This window comes from Eumetopias jubatus, unplaced genomic scaffold, assembly GCF_037043125.1.
Source record: "Eumetopias jubatus isolate StellerSeaLion01/CBP00866 unplaced genomic scaffold, mEumJub1_p1.0 scaffold_17, whole genome shotgun sequence".
Lineage (NCBI taxonomy): Eukaryota > Metazoa > Chordata > Mammalia > Carnivora > Otariidae > Eumetopias > Eumetopias jubatus.
Window position 1 is genome coordinate 53,512,636 of NW_028274823.1, and position 14,367 is coordinate 53,527,002.

The 14,367-nt window shown below is 48.1% G+C and overlaps 1 protein-coding gene across 2 annotated transcripts in view; it reads left to right on the forward strand.

Annotated features, from left to right (window-relative positions):
- Window positions 1–569: 569 nt before the first annotated feature.
- DUSP29 (dual specificity phosphatase 29) overlaps window positions 570–14,367 on the forward strand; it is a 33,234-nt gene continuing 19,436 nt past the window's right edge. Inside the window, exons 1-3 of one of the 2 annotated variants that reach the window (XM_088019986.1) lie at window positions 648–733; window positions 5,657–5,678; window positions 11,490–11,716. In XM_088019986.1, the coding sequence (XP_087876112.1) occupies window positions 648–733; window positions 5,657–5,678; window positions 11,490–11,716 (335 nt within the window). Of the gene's footprint in view, window positions 734–5,656; window positions 5,679–11,483; window positions 11,717–14,367 lie in introns of both variants that reach the window. The other variant, XM_028109493.2, reaches the window with a different exon arrangement.

The following is a 14,367-nucleotide window of genomic DNA, read 5'->3' on the forward strand; positions in this document are numbered from 1 at the left end:
TCATACCATTTTTAAATGTTTGCTAAGTGTTTTCCATACTTTATCTCATTTAGCCCTCTTAATCACAAGAGGACAGTATTATGATTATTTTCCCCACTGAAGCCCGGAAGGGTTGGACACTTGCTGGAGGTCTCACATGAAATGACACAATGCAAACGAACTCCAGCTTACAGAGTCTCTGTCTGCTGTGTTTCACGGATTGCCCCCGTACTGCACATGCATTCCATCCGCACCCCCCACACCTCCACCCAGAGATGGCTGCTTGAGCTCCTAGAAGAGGACTGGAGTGGAGAGTCCTTCTCCAGTCTGGGTGCTCCCAACCCTCCCACAGGCTCTGCATCAGCTGGCAAACCTCCCCTGTTTCAGCTGTTCTGGAACAAAGCCCAGGGCAGGGCCCCACGGACACCTGGCCTCGTCCATCCCAAGAAGACAAAGCTGGGAAATCCCCCTGCCTGTCCCCACGCTGGGTGGCCATGTGTCCTGCCTCTGGGACAAGCATGTGGGCTCCAGGTACAGGGCTCCCAAAGTCAAGGGTTTCAGGTCACACTGGCACATCATTTTGCAAGCAGATGCCACGGGTCTCTTCCCAGACTGGGCAGCAGGCAAGGTCAGCGTCAGCAGATCTGACCCTAAAAATAGGCTCTTGGATGTCAGTGGAGGTGGCCGGGTGTGCGGCTGCCACACGCCACACAGACCAGCACCTCCTGACCCAGCCAGGCCCCAGCGCACACAGGTAAGGCCCTTTGGCGGGGAGGCTGACACCTCTCGGGCCCAGCCACGTTCTTTGGGGGCCTGGGTGTGGGGGTTAGAAGATCCCTTTCCACTCTGTTTCTAGAATGGCAGAGAACAGCCGACATCCTTTTAGTATGACAGGCTTCTTGTGGCCCCATCTTTCTCTAGAGTCTCCATGGAATGTTCTCAACTTCCCTCCCTCTCAATCTGAGCTTCCAATTCAGTGACCATTTCTAACGGATAATCGGGTGGGTCAAAGCTTAGCGGGCCCTTGTGAGGAATTAGATGTACTGGATCACATGTCACTTTCCAGCTAGGTTCTACATTTGTCCATTTGGCCAGCAGAGGGGAAGGAAATCTCAGCAGGAGATCTCTCAGCAGAGAGAAACACTGCAGGGACTCACATCCTGTGTAGGGCAGCACAAATTACAAATAATAGGACTCAGAATCCCAGGCATGAGAACTCTTTCTGTGTTCTGGATAATGCTAAGCATCATTTGGAAAGAGTGACCATTTTTAAAGCTTTTCCCCATGCTGGTGGGATGAGTGCCCTGGTAGAGAGGGGGAGACTGGGTCACCAAGGGACAGAACCACTTGACCAAGACAGCAGCATGTATAGATAAGAAAGTGGGAAGCCATCCTGCCTCTGAGACCAGGGCTCTCCCAGTAGACCCTGGTGCTCTTGTCCTGAGGCCCAGTGGCTCCTCATGGGCCTAGAACCCGAGAGCTGTGGGGAGAGGGGGGCTCTGACTGTTCTGGAAAGCTGAAAACGTTCCAAGGGAAAAAGCGCCCAAGTCAGAAGGGAGGGGGCCTGAGGTGCATGCGTGGAGAGGCCTCCTCACTTCGGGCCCCAGCACTCGAGTGTCCCTGGTACCTGGTGTTTGTTCAGTTGCCCTGACCTTTCGCTTGTGGCCCCCTCTTGTTCTTTTTGTGAGAAAATCACTTGGGTCCCACCAATGACATTTATAAATAATATTTGAAGGGCCTCTGAGCTGAGATCTGTATAAGGAAAGAGGCTTGGGCCTGGGTTTAGGGGGTGGGTAGTGGGAGAGGGTCTGAGGAGTTAGGGGGCTGTTCACATCTGTGCTAAGGGTGACAAGGGAGGCCATGGTTCACCACTATCCGGTAAGCTGGAAGCCCTCCCTGAGAACATTTCAGTCCTGGGGTGTCACTGGGTTGGAAGGGACTCTGAGTTCTGTCTGAGGGTAGGGTTCCTATGGCTCTTGCCTACCCCACAAGGGATGAGGAGCAGAGCAGGGGCACTGAGGCTGGAGGCCTGGCTGTTCACATTTCCCGTCACCCTGCTGAGGCCCAGCTGGGGCCACCTGGAGTGGGGGCCATCTGCCCTCCACGCAGTGGGTGTTGGCTCTGTAATGTTTCCTGGTACTGACAACATGTCCGGCATGGTTCCAATAGCTTTTCTTGTAAGTATGAACACATTTACTCCTCAGAACTGCAACAGCCCTATGAGGGAGGCACCTCATTATCTCCATTTTCAGATGAGGAAGTTGAGACACAAAGGAGTGGAGTGGTTTGTCCATGTCACACAGCCCAGACAGTAGCAGGGCGTACCTTCGAGTCTTTCAAGTCTGACGGCACAGGCACTGTGCTCTGGTGCCCCTCCACGGGTGGGCGCAGGGGTGACATCGCACTCCCCTGCTTCCCTGGATGCCGGAGTGCCAACCTGGGCCTGGTCCCCAGAGAACAGCCACTCCAGATAGTGGTGCCTGGGGTCACAGCTCCATTTGTCCTCTGCAGCCTGTCTCCACAGCAGACAGTGTTTGAATTTTTGTGTCCAGTGACCGTTGATGGTCTGGGCCCCCCACTTCCACAGTAAATAGAGGGGCGAGTCTCATAGCAGCCAGGCGTGGCCACCAGATGTCAGCAGGCTGGAGAGAGTCCTTTCTCCTCCTCCCCAAAGCCTTGCTTATACTTTGCAGGTGAGCAAATGAGCCCCATCACCCATGGGAAGATGTTCAGGCTTATTTGTGCCCCATCTTATCATACCCTACAGAGACCCTTGGCCCTGGCTAAATGGCTCTACCTACTATTCCCTACTCTTGGCTCAGAACTTAGCTCCCAACACAGTTGGGAATTTACCATCCAGCCTCCCCATGGCTTCCTTATCCCCTTTCATGGAACATTTTCTCATCCCCTGTTGATGTGCCAAGGACTTACATCATCTCATTTAGTCCAACAACCAGTGATGTGGATATTATCCCCATTCTACAGATGAGGAAGCCAAAGCCCAGGTTTGTTAGACCCCAAGGCCAGCGAGAGCTCTTTGCATGACTGCACATTACTCTGGGATGCACCTTAGGGATGGAGGCCCCAAAATGAAAGGCCCAGGCCTGCCCTCAGGAGCGTAAACCTTGTGACCAAGAATACAGTGACCTTCTATTGACAGGGGTGGGGATGCTTGGCTGCCTGGGTGGAGTCCCAGTCATACCACTTAGTGTCGTGGTCCTAACCTCTGACCCTCATTTTGCTCATCTGTGAAGTGGGGGCAGCTATTCGCTGAGGGGTTTGAGAATAGATTATCACGGGGTACACAATAAAGGTAACAACTGTATGATTATTTCCCGGGGTCCTGCCAGGCCTTGATTACTCAGTGAGCTTTCATGGCAGCTTTAAGAAGTGAGTACTTGGCCCAAAGCTCTCCCAAGGCCCAGAGCCGCCTCTGCACAGTACTTAGACAGGCCTAGTGAGTAACAGAAGGCTAGATGGGGAAATGGAGAGGTCACAGGCCCATGGCAAGGGCTGCACCCCCATCGTCTTCCCCACCTCGTCTTTTCCTCATTCACTGAAGCCTCGTGTTTTGGGGTGACGCATAGTGGGAAATAGTTTTTAAAAGTTGTGGGCTAAGAGGCCATCTATTCCTGAATTCATGAGCTGTGAAATCTCCTGCAGTATTTCCACACATCCTCAGAGGAGGCAAAAAGCCCAGCTGCTTAGGAGTCAGGAACCACAGCTGGCCCAGTCAGACGTCATGGTCTCTGGTCCCCTGTGCCAGAGCCTCTTCTCCCCTACTGGGGTCCAGGCCGCAGAGGTAGAGTCCATCTCAGCCCGCTCCCATGTCTGAGGAGGAAGCCGAGTACGGGCCTCCAGCCTCCTCATGGTTTCCGGGAGGCTCAACTCTGCCAAACCAAGATTGGGGAAATCAATTAGGAGTTCATAAATTACCACCCTGAAGCGCTTTGAAACCATTTGAAGAGTTAATCAAACAAGTTATGACATCAACACCATCACAGAAAGAATATTAAATTACCTCTTTAAATGAAGGCTTTTCTGTTTTTTTAATAAAAGGATTTTCTGTTAATTCACATAATTGCCTCCTGTTAACATGCTTGCCAGAATTGAAAAGAAAAAAAATCCGTTAAACTTGGATTGTGTCAGATACGTTAGGAATTAAATTATAGGCAACAAAAAATTCCCGGGTTTTCACGTCTGGGTTTTAATTTTTTTTAAAAATCCACAACTTTTATTTCCTAGTTGGGATCATTTTTATAGGTTTAAGATGCGTAAAGACAAGCAGTAACTTGCAGTAAATTAAAAATATGTTTATTTATATACCCACACTGCTGCCAAATTCCAGCCCTCCACATACCCCAGCAGAAGGTATTACTCTCCTACTACAGTGACTTACCCAACCACAGTAACATTTTTATTCTCCCTCTTCTTTCAAGGCACATTCCAAGCCCAACTTGGGTGGTGTCGCAGAAGAAGTGTGGTGTGCACGCATTTAAATACAGACTAACTGTCCCCCATGATCCCAATGCACTAGCGAGGGAAATACGCAATGTACGCATATGCACCGATACAGGATGACTTCAAAGAGAGAGGAGATTGTTTTAAGATTACTGTAGAAACTGCTCTACTAGACCAAAAACTTCTAGAAGGCAGAGCTATCTCTGGCCCAACCCATACCTGGTGCTTAAGAGAGGAAAGCCTGGGGGTGGAGGGCAGGGCCAGGCCTAATCTATGAGGTGAAGTCAAAAAGAAAATGAGGTCACTCCTCATGCCCATTTGTGACCCACTGGAGCACCCCTGATGTTGGCTAACTCAGGCTAAAGCAAGACCAGGTGAGGCAGTTCAAGGACCCCGGCTTGGGCACCGCAGGGCAGGGGAGGGGCGCTAGGCCCTTCAAGGACCCCGGCTCGGGCACTGCCGGGCAGGGGAAGGGCGCTGCTCTCTTCACCTGGGGTCTGTCTCCAGTCAGAGCAGAAGGAATCCACCTCAGAGGTGGATTTACCCCAAAGCTTCAGAGCCCCACACTTACATGGGCCTCTTCCAAGACCCTGTACCTATTTGGTTTTTCTTCCCCTTCTTTTCTTTTATTGTCTGTCTGTCTGTCTGTCTATCTATCTATCTATCATCTATCTATCATAGAGAGAGAGAGAGAGCACAAGCAGGGGGAGTGGGAGAGGGAGAAGCAGGCTTCCCGCGGAGCAAGGAGCCCAATATGGGGCTTGATCCCAGGACCCTGGGATCATGACCTGAGCTGAAGGCAGATGCTTAACTGACTGAGCCACCCAGGTGCCCCTAGAATGACCTTCTGACATGACCTAGGCCTGGCTCTGCTACCAGAGGCTTCAAGGAGGGCATGGCTCCATTCGGGGATCTCACACTTACTGGGAGGGCACTCAGGGCCACGGGAGAGCACTGGGAATCTCTGTTCTCAGCAGAATGGTGTGCGCTGGACACTCCACACCTGGCTGTCTACGGCCCGCATCCTCCCTCCCTTCCCTCCAGCAGGGCCCTTCGCCCCTTCGGGGAATGTTCTAGGAGGCTCAGAACTCCCCTTGCTTTTTCCTCGTACAGAATAATTTAGCTCTTTTTGCTTTGTGCTACCACCCTCCCGGTCATACTTCAGGACTTACTTTTTTCTCATCTAAAGGGTCCTCAAATGGTATTTTTTGTCGAGCAAGAGGCAGGAGGCCCATTCTGTGGCTTGCATTCTGTGGTTACCTGGCCAGTCTTTGCAGGCTCAAGGGTCTACTTAGAGATTTAATTTTCCTACTGAAATAAATAATATATCTCTCCACCTGGCTGCTCCCATCCTCCACCTTAGAAAGAATTCAGATTGGGTTTTTGTTTATTTGTTTTTATTTTTTAAATTTTTAAAAAGATATATATATATTTATTTATTTACTTGAGAGAGAGAGACAGTGCATGAGCAGGAGGGGCAGAGGGAGAGGGAGAGAGAATCTCAAGCCGACTCCTCGATGAGCATGAAGCCTGATGCAGGGCTCGATCCCACAACCCTGAGCCAATACCAAGAGTCGGACGGACACTCAACAAACTAAGCCACCCAGGCACCCTTATTTGCTTGTTTTTAAAACTATCTTTACCCTTCTTGTTATGGCTCCATTTTATCAAGAAGAAAGTGCCCCTCGGGGAGGATGCGATGTATAGATCTGAGAGTCTTCAGTGATTGTTGGGGCTGTGAGAGCAGGTGAGGGCCTCGAGCCTGTAAATGTAGGGAGAGAGGGACAGGGAGGCCGAGGGGCCCCAGGAAAGTGCCAGGGCCCGGGAGCAAGGAAGATAGAGTAGAAATCACAAAGTAGAAGTCACAGGCAGCTTCCTGTCCAGCTATTCTGTTTGGTCAGCACAGTTTAAAAATATAGACATGGTGATTTATTCTAAAATGTGATTATTTATTCAAAGAATCCCAAAACAGAAAACAGAAAAAAAAAATCTCCCGGAGTCCTGCCACTTGCTCATGGCATTGACATTTTGCTTTTTTTCTTCTAGTTAAAAAAAACAAACAAACAAACAAAACTAATAAGGTGTTTTGTTTTGTTTTTACATAAAGTCCAATTACGGTGTTGAAATGACAGTTTCGAATTCATTCAAAGCCTTCCCTCATTGGGCAGGGGAACCCTTTAACCAAACGTGAGCGGTACCATCGAAAATTGTGAAATGGAGTCAGAATTAACAAGAGGCCCCTGTGTTAATTATTCCTGGAAACAGCACCTCGAAGTCAAGGCCACTGTTCGACAGAGGGAAATGCCACTCTAGGTCTTAGTGGTCAATTATCACTTGGCCTCTGAATTCTCTGTTATCACAGTATCTTCAAATGTTTTAAAATTAGCAGTAAGTGTCGAGCACCTGGGTGGCTCAGTCGTTAAGTGTCTGCCTTCGGCTCAGGTCATGATCCTGGGGTCCTGGGATCGAGCCCCACATTGGGCTCCCTGCTTGGCGGGAAGCCTGCTTCTCCCTCTCCCACTCCCCCTGCTTGTGTTCCAGCTCTCGCTGTGTCTCTCTCTGTCAAATAAATAACATCTTTAAAAAAAAATAAAATAAAATAAAATTAGCAGTAAGTGTCTTAGTTTAGGTTCCCTCAAGAGCTGACCCTGAGACAAGGGTTTGGGTTCAAGTTGTTTATTTGTAAGGCGCTCCAGGAGCGCGGAGCTGAGTGAGGTGAGTCTGGGAGGGAAGAGAGCCCGACAGGATGAGCAGCAGCAGGTTAGCACTCTGGGCAGACTTCCCACCGAGGTCCCACTGAGCGGGGAGGAAGCTGGGGTGCCTATTCACCAACACCTGCCCCTCATTAGCAATAACTTTTGAGAGTAACTCCTCCTATTTTAGCCCTGACCAGCACAAAGACCAGAAAACACCCTCCAGCAGGGAGATATGGGGGCTTGAGGGAGGAAGCCTTTTGTGTAGTGTAAGGGGGACTGCCCACTTACACGGCCGCCATCTGAGCCGAGGAATGGAACAGGGCAAGGATAGCCTCTCCTTCAGCTGCCTACATGTAAACAGCAGCAGATTTCTCCCAAAACTCTGGCTTTCTGACTTCTCATAAAAACATCAGACAATCTGGGCTCGCATTCCCACAGGGAAGGATAAGCTGCTGTGCCCTTCAGGGGAGAAGTTGCTCTCTTTGCTGCCACAGTCCCCACCCCTCCCTGTTGTCTCCTGCCTGAGGCCAACAGTTAGGGGTTTTGTCTGTTTTATTCTCTAACACCCAACCCACTTCCCTCCTCGATGTTACCTGCGGCCCCTCCAGGAAGGAGCCCGAGTTTGCTATCCTTTGAGGAGGAGACAGGCCAAGTAGTCTTCAGGTTGGCATTTGGTTTCCTGGGACCAAACCTTTAAATATGAAGCTGTAACAGAAACCTGGAGGCCTCTCTTGACAACCTGCCCAGCTCTCATTATGACATTTAGCCTGTGATTGATATTGTGTGTGTCATCGAGACCTTGGCAGTTAATCTCTGGGTCGAATCTATGGAAACCAAACAGAACAGATTTGTCTTCCCCTTCCATTTTGGCTGTGGTCTGGGAAACAGACACTCTCGGCCTCTCTGAGATTCAGAAATTTGGGAGCCGTGCAGAGAAGGATGCACACAAGCCGCCTTCAGGATTTGGAAAGATTACAGGTCTGTGGTTTCTGGACTGTTCTGTGCTTTGTTCTCTTCCCCCATCAAATCTGCACACTGGAGGATAATAGATCCCAGAGCTCCTTCTGCGTGCCAAGCTGCTCTGGGTAGACCGCACCACTTCCTCTTCTGTCTGGAAATCCAGCCGAGGCTTTCAGCACGGGGATGGGGATGGAGATGGGGGTGGCTCCTTCCACAGTGTAATGAAGGAGGAACAGCCTCCGCAAGGGTGAGGTCAGCTTCAGTGATCAAAGGAGGCAGGCAGAGGTTTCAGAATGCAATTTACTCCAGCGTAATCACCTCTCTAAAGCCTCCTTTAGTGGCCGACAGGGTTGTTTGGGCTGGTTCCCACAACAGAAGTTTCTGGCCATCCCTGGAAACAACTCCTCCCTTTGTGACTGGAAACACCAGCAGGCAGGCCCCACAGCAGAGTTTGGGCCTGAGCAACCACAGGAGACTATCTGTGCTACATGGTGCCCATCGCTCACCTTTGCCCCTCCTCCATTAGCCAAAAGACTCAGACCTGCCTCATCACCTCTGGCTGAGTCCTTGTTAGCACAGGCCTTATTCCCTTCCCCCTCAGCCATTCACTCACTCATTCCATCCATTTGCTACCTGTCAGACACTGGGGCTCAAGAAATAAAGCCATCATCAGGGAGTCCCTGGGTAAGGTCATCCAGCTCTTCCCTCCTCCCAGTCCTGCACCTTATTCTGGGCTAGAGATATGGCCTCTCCTTCAGTGAGAAGATAGGAAGTATACTGAGCACCTTCAATCCTTCTCTACCCTTCTCTTGACTCACCAGTTCCTTGACTCTTTAGCCACACTCTTGGGCAATCATTGTCAATCTTCAGGGAGCATCGGACTCACTTGGGAGCTTGTTAACATACACACTCCTAGGCTCCGAGCCCCAGTCCAGGATGTAACCCAGGAATCTGTATTTCTAGCAAGTGCCACATGATTCAGACCCACTCTTTAGATCACACTTCGAGAGAATCCAGTGAAGGTTCACCTCTGTTGCCGTCACCCCCAACCCAGGATGTTGCAGGAGGAAGTCACAAATCCTGGCTTCCCATAATCCGCAAAGACACACAGCTAGCTAGTGATCCTTTAATTCATCTGCTGTGAACTTGGGAGAATCCAGTTCCTCAGAGCAGGTTCCTTAACTCCTTTTCTTCTTAACATTTTTTAATGAAAAATATCAATGACACACAGAGAAACTGTGGCTACCTTGCAACCATCATCCAACCCCAACCACCACCATCCATGGGCAATCCTGCCTCTTACCTACCTCCACCTCTACTCCCCACCCCATACACAAATGTATTGATATATTTACCCAAGAATATTATTTTTGAAGCAAATCCCAAACATTATATCATTTCATCTGTGAATATTTTGATATGTATTTCCAAAAGGTAAGGACCTGTGGTATAATTTAGCTGTCCTTGGAATCTCCTGCAAATTGGTTGTTAGGTCTACTCTGAGGACTTTGCTAGGATTCAGGTTTTCCTTTGGCGAGATTCTCATGGCAATGGTGTGTTCGCCCAACAGAAGGTCTGTAATGTCTGATTCTCTCTTCTTGTGTGGTGAACAGTCAGAGTTGAATGCCTATATCCAATAGTCCATCAGGTGTTGTAAAATGGGGCTTTCTTCCTTATTATCTGGAATACTTCTATAAAAGAGCAAATTTCCCTCATCTACAGAGTAGTACGATTTGTATCGGAAAGGAATAATAAATGCTAGATTCTTTCCTTCTACTTATCTGTCTGCAAAATAATGAGCGGGTCCCCTACATCTTCCAACAGTGAATAGTGTTTTAAGTATCATTAAGATTTAAATGTTTGATGTGTTTCAGTCCATTGCAGTTATTTTTATTATTCATATTCAAATTGTCCCCTTTTGACAAGTGGCAACCTCTCTGAGTTGTGTTCTAAGTCTTTTGACATGATCCTAGTGGTCTCTGAAGCTAGCAAACTTTTTTTTTTTAAGATTTGTTTATTTGAAAGAGAGAGAGAAAAACAGCAGTGTGCAAGTGTGTGTGGGGAGGGGCAGTGGGAGAGGGAGAGAGAGTCCCAAGCAGACTCCTTGCTGAGTGTAGAGCCCGACGCAGGGCTCAATCTCACAACCCTGAGATCTCGACCTGAGCAGTAACCAAGAGTCGGAGGAGGCTTAACCGACTGAACCACCGAGGCACCCTATGCTAGCAAACTTTTTTTATATTCTTCAAATCCCTGACGTGCCCCCCTCACACTGCACCCCCACCCCTATCTCCCAGCAACTATTTCTTTCTCAGAAGACCAAGACCATGTGTTACAGACATTCTCAATTTACAATTCTCCTCATCTGTAAAATAGAGATAATAATAATAATGCCTACCTCAGAAGGTTGTTAAGAAGATTAAATGACTTAATAATTGTAAAGTACTTGGAACAGTGCCTGGCGCAAAGTAAGGCCAGCTAAGTATTTGTTAAATAAATAACACTCCCTCTCCATCACTCACCTCCATGGTTCTCAGTCTTGCTGCCCTTTTCAGTCTAAGAGTGTAACTTCCCCTCGGGCTGGCTGAGTGTAGATGCATCGCTGCCCAATTCCACAGTGAATTCCTTTCCTTGGGGACAATGGAAACTCTTCTCCCGCATTCCATTTGCAGAGCCTGACATGCTCTCCAAATATGCATTTCAATCTCCAAACACAGCTTTCCAGCTTGGAACATCTCCTCTGACCCCCGGTAGGTTAGCACAACTGCCAATCCCCTCGAGTGAGAGCCGCCAACATTGCCTTCAACTGCCCTAACGCGCCGAGGGACCCTCACGCAGCCAAGCCTCCTCCCAGCTGAGGGCTCCTGAAGCTCCCAGAACGTGCATGGCTGTTTGGATCAAACAGGCTCTGGGTTTACAGGTGTGCCCTTTCCACCAGCCGACAGCTGCCTGCAGGTGTGGAGAATCACAGGCCTGGAATGGCAGGAACCATGGCCAGAGCCCACAGATTCCAATCAGATAAAGGAAAAACTAGGCACCAAAGGGGGGCTAAAAGCTAAAAGAAAGGAGGCAAAGGACTGGCAGCCTACAGGGATTTCTGAGCCTTGAAGCCTGTCTTAGGTCTGCTGCAAACCCTCCTTGGCCCATGTCAGAGGGCCACCAACCCTCTCACACTGAAGGAGACTGGAACGTTGGTGAAGTGTTGTGTAACTGCCATCATGGCCCTCCTTGGTTACCCCTGTGGCCCTGGGGAGAGGAGGAGGGAGCACAGCAGGCCGGCGAAATGCCTGCTGATTCTGAAGATCAGCTTAACCCCACCTCTTTTTGTAAAGACCATTCCCTACCTCTGTCCCCTGCTAACCCATAGTCCTGACCCCCTCTCATGACCAATTGCAGAAAGGAAAAAAAATCCCGTGGCTCCAAATGACATCCAGAGAACCAAAGACAAGCCTCCAAAATGCCTACCCACCTGCCAAGAGGCTGCCGCCAAAGGTGGAGGGAGAGGTAGAAGCGGATGAGTACTGCACTCCCGGAGCCTTCGAGCTGGAGCGTCTCTTCTGGAAGGGCAGTCCTCAGTACACCCACGTCAACGAGGTCTGGCCCCAGCTCTACATCGGTGATGAGTAAGTGTCCAGGCCAAGCCCCACCTCCGGCCTCACCCAGGAGAAGGCAGCCAGCCCCCCTCCCCACATCACACCCTTCACCTGCTCTTAGCCAGGAGCTGTTGCTTTTTAGCTTAGTGGTGTTGTGAGCACTCAGTTAGGGCTGGCTTTATTTTCATAGTCTAGGAAACCCAGAGAAGGGGCTTATGCAACATAGAGGTTTATTGCTCTTTTGTATAGAAGAAGTCCAGAGGAAGGTCAGCTGGGGCTGGCATGGCAACCCCAGGAGCATCAGGGTCTCAGGCTCCTGTGCTCCTGCCCCACCATCCTTCCTCGAAGTTGTGGCATGGCCCAAGAGTGCTGATAGGGCTCCAGCTACCATCTGTGGGATGGATCCAGGCCACAGAAGCATAAACAGAAAGGAAGAGCAAAAGGGCATCTTTCCAGAGGGAAGGGTCACCCAAGACCTCCCTGGCCCCTTGCTGCAAGGGAGGCTGGGAAACGGAGCCTTTTCCTTTAGCTGGGGATAATACCAGCAAGAAGGAAGTCAGTGCTCAGATCGGTGGCACGTCAACCTAGGTGTTGGGAAGCATGGTAGGCCTGGCAAGGTTGAGGTCATCATCCGCTCCTCTAGATGTTTATAGCCATTTCCCACTCCCTCAAACAACTGGGAAACATCTACTGTAAATAATATTAATAATAATAATGATGCCTAGCATTTATTGATTACTATGTTCCAGGCACTGTGCTAAGCATCTTGCATGAATGATCTCATTTTATTTTCACGATAGCCCAATGAAAGAGGACATCTAATTTCTCCCACAAGGCACAGGGCAGTTAAGCAACTGGCCCAAGGTCCACAGCTCAGTAGGTGGTAGAGAGCTGGGATTCAAACGCACTTCTGCCCAACCCAGAAGCTTTTACCTTAACCAGCACTCCTACTCCTCCCTCCATTCCCCAGGATTCCTACTCAGGTTCCATCTCTCCCCGGAGGTGATGGTGAAGGACCCCTGCATGTGTGACGTTAATAAACACCTTGCTACTTAAAACCTAGAGATAACTGTCTAGACACGGGAAATCCCAAGGGCAGCATCTCTTGTCCTTTTTTTCTTAATATTTTTAAATTGAAAAAGTTAGAAAAATTACATGCCCTTTTATACTGAATTAAACTAAATAGAGGGTTGTAAAAACAAACTGCATAATTTCCCTCTGTCCTCTCTTAATTCTGCCATTGAGTAACCAGTATTACGCTCACTTGCATACTTGCATTATTTTATGTACGCTATTGCAAACGTAAGGTAACCTATACACACATATAAAGGGTCTTCGTTTCTTTTAAACAATTTTAGGGGGGGAAAAAGGAATCGTACTATTCTGTACTTTTACTATTCCATAGTAGTGCCATCCTGAAATTTATGCAATAATTTCCCAGTTGTGAACATTAGGGGAACCTCAGTGATGGGTATATGGGACTCTCTGTACTGTTTTTCTTTTTGAAAATAATAGCTTTATTGAGATATGGCTCACATTCCATAAAATTCACCTTTCTAAAGTGCACAACTCAGTGGCTTTATTACATTTACCAAGCTGTGCAACCAGCACCACTCATTCGAAAGCATTTTCAAAAAGAAAGAAAGAAAGAAAGAAAGAAAGAAAGCATTTTCTTTTTTTTTTAAAGATTTTATTTATTTATTCATGAGAGATGGGGGGAGAGAGAGAGAGAGAGAGAGAAGCAGAGGGAGAAGCAGGCTCCCAAGGAGCAGGGAGCCCGATGCGGGACTCGATCCCAGGACCCTGGGATCATGACCTGAGCTGAAGGCAGATGCTTAACCATCTGAGCCACCCAGGCACCCAGAAAGAAGGCATTTTCATCACCTCAAAAGGAACCACCTCAAAATTCTCCATTCCCCATCTTCTTGCCACGCAACCACCCATCTGCTTTCTAAGGTACACATATACCTTGACCCCAATATCACTTTAAGAAATGTAATTTACCAAAATAAGAGTAACAGTACATAAGGAAACATGCAGAACAATGTGTATTTTATCCCTGCAGTAGCAAAAAAAAAAAAAAAAAAAAAAGGAAGGGGGTGGGAATCTGAATCTCTTGTCTCTTAGTTATAAAGTATTACATAAATGCAGTGAATATCTGGTTTCCCTATTATACAAGTAATTACATGGTTATTGTATAAATATAGAAGTCTTAGGTTCTCTATTTGTAGTGGGTTAACAAGAGGACCTTCCTCATTGGGTTGTGTGGATTAAGTGAGATGGTATATGTAAAATGTGAGTGCAGTGCCTAATACATAGTGAGTGCTCATTAAAGGTTAGCTCTAGTAATAGTGATTAATGTAAGGAAGAAAACTTAAATCTCTCAGAGCAATCACCAAACCCCATTCTCTGAAGCCACTCCTATTAATATTTCCTCCTAGACTTTCTGTGTATTTTATTTATTTATTTATTTATTTATTTATTTATTATTTTGGCTTTAAAACTTGCTTTTATATAGTTGTAACCATACTGATTATTCATTTTATCTTTTTTCCCACATAGCGTCATTCATAAACTTTTTCCTTACTACATACTTCTCATACATTTAATTATAATATCATGCTATATATCAGATAATAATATATCAGGTGGATATAAGGTCATTTATTTAACCACTTCCC